Genomic DNA, 2347 nt, shown 5'->3' on the forward strand with positions numbered 1-2347 from the left:
GGGGCGCGGGGGCGGGGGGGGGGGGGGGGGGGGGGGGGGGGGGGGGGCGGTGGCGGTGGTCAGCTCAGCTCAGAGCAGCTCCCTTCCTTCTGCTCCGGCTGCAATCCTGCCTCCCTACCCCAGAAGACATTAGCAGACGTTGAAGCCAAACTTCTTTTGTTTAAGGAGAGAGTGGAAATACAGTTTTCCCCTGAAAAACTGAGGCCACACCAACCTCTTTATTAAGTGTAAGAAGCACACACAAACCCCAGGATCCTCTCAGCAGGTGCAGAGAGGCTCGTGTCGTGCGTGTGTGTATTTCTCAAAGTCCCTACGTGAACGTGCGTGGGCTCGCTCTCCTGGCGCCCACGGACATCGCGTGCACAGGACACGGGTGCCCGCCTGCGGCCTGCACGGACGGTGCCCTCTACTCACCACAGGGGGCGTCAGCAGGAGTAAGTCCTGACTGTGGCGGAATCCAGCCTCTGCGGTCCCGAAACGCTGCCTGCTCCGACCAGCAGCACGAGGGGCGGCGTGCAAACACAGCATGCGGTTAGTCTCAAAACGTCACACGAGGGCACTAGTACAGCCACAGCCACGCACACTCTCACCCACAGCAGCACCCACCGAGGGCTCCCGGGGCACCTCCGAGTGGGGTTCTCTCCACCCCCAAGCGGCCTGGGGACTCCCTGGGAGTTCGCTCTAAAACAGCAACGGGGCGGCAGATGCCAGGAGAACAACTTCGCCGCGTCCATCTGCACGCGTGACGACTCCTGACTCGGTAACTCTCTTCCCCCTAAACCCTCTAGAGTTCTCGACTTTTCCGGACTGTTCCCTCAGCCCTAACGATCCTCTGTAAGGAGAGTATGCGGTGAATGACCCAGTGAATGCCAGCGGCCCACTGAAGGGTGAAGGTAAACCGAGTCCAGTGGCGTCCTGACGCCCGCTCTGCCCTCCCCGGAGGGGGTGCGGGACCGCGACTCGGCTAAGAGCACTGAAGCCCGGCCTCGGCTCCTGCCGGAAACAGCATGAGAACAGAGGCTTCTGTTCTTGTCAACAAACGCCCCGCACGGCAGAGTTTTCCAACCTCCGCAGCGGGTGTGTGTGGTTCCCGAGTCCATGTTCCGTGTTCCGGCAGGTTCCGCGGGAACACAGCCTGTCAATATTCGGCCGAGGCACCGGGGCGCGAGCTGCGCTGCCGGCGGCCGCGGGGCACCTGGATGAGCCCCCGCCGCGGCCCCCCGCACTCATTCTGCTTTAGGAAGCCACGAAGACGCCCGCTGTGCTGGCTTTGCTCAGTCAGCACACGAGGGTGTGGAGCCCCCTGCCACGTGACACGCTCCCCACGCCTTTCTCTCGAGTTATGTTTACCCGAACTCTAATCCAAACATCACCGTTGACACTTAACCCGCAAGACGTGGTTTTTGAAGATGGAGATGGTAATAAGGCCGTGAGGACAATCAGAGGGCAGTGAGCGGAGGCTAAGTTACAACGAAAACTGATAAAAATTAGCTATGGGCTCCACGAGGAGAATGCTATTTTTTGAAAAGTTGGGTTTCTCCCTCATTAAGCATATTATTGAAGTCTGGCAAAGAGAAGGAGTTTTTTAATGGAAATGCTGCCCGCACTCAAAGCTCAGTAAAGGCCTTACATAAGTCACTTTCGCCTGGTTTTTACAGAGGAGAGCGAGAGCCAAACTCACAAACCCAAGTACGGGCAGGGCCAATAGCAGGGAACTGTAACAACCACACCGTACGATCCCCACAACCACGTCCTCCGTACAGGTTTCCAAGGCCATCGAGGGCGAGCGTGGTTGTCTGCGACAGGCCTACCGCCACAGTGGCCCGCGGGACATGCCTGACCCTGTCCAAAAGCTTCCTGTGAGGGACTCACTGAGCCATCACAGCCAACCAATGAGGAAGACACCAGGGCGACGACCACTCTACAGACGGGGACGCTGAGGCCCAGGGCCCAAGGCCACGCACCTCCCTCGTGGCAGAGCCGGGCTCTAACCCGGGCATCTGGCTCCCAATGCTGTCACTGAGTGGGACGTAGCCGGAGCCGGGAGATCGGCCTACAAAACACTCAACTCATCAGCCGCGGCCGCAAAGCAGAAGGACGATCAAGGGCTGATCGCCGGCCCGACCCGACGTGGCGACTACACGGCCGATGTGGGTTCCACAGGACGGGCCGCGCTCCGTGAGGACAGCCCAGGCTCGCCCTCTTCCTTCTCTCCATCCTCTTATGACACGTACTGACACGGAGAAGCAGCACAGGGACGGAGGTGGGAACTGTGTGTGGAGGGCAATGTGGAGGGCAGTCCGGGGGGGGGGGGGGGGGGGGGGGGGGGGGGGGGGGGGGGGGGGGG

At 60.8% G+C, this 2347-nt stretch overlaps 1 protein-coding gene across 4 annotated transcripts in view; it reads right to left on the minus strand.

The window, feature by feature from the left end:
• The window catches only part of PPFIA1 (PTPRF interacting protein alpha 1), a 92078-nt gene that overhangs the window by 2268 nt on the left and 87463 nt on the right, over positions 1 to 2347 (minus strand). For all 4 annotated transcript variants that reach the window (XM_049641461.1, XM_049641484.1, XM_049641475.1 and 1 more), the window contains one exon: positions 415 to 484. In XM_049641461.1, the coding sequence (XP_049497418.1) occupies positions 426 to 484 (59 nt within the window). In that variant the 3' untranslated portion in view covers positions 415 to 425. The remainder of the gene's footprint in view (positions 1 to 414; positions 485 to 2347) is intronic.

The sequence above is a fragment of the Panthera uncia genome, chromosome D1 (genome assembly GCF_023721935.1).
Source record: "Panthera uncia isolate 11264 chromosome D1, Puncia_PCG_1.0, whole genome shotgun sequence".
Lineage (NCBI taxonomy): Eukaryota > Metazoa > Chordata > Mammalia > Carnivora > Felidae > Panthera > Panthera uncia.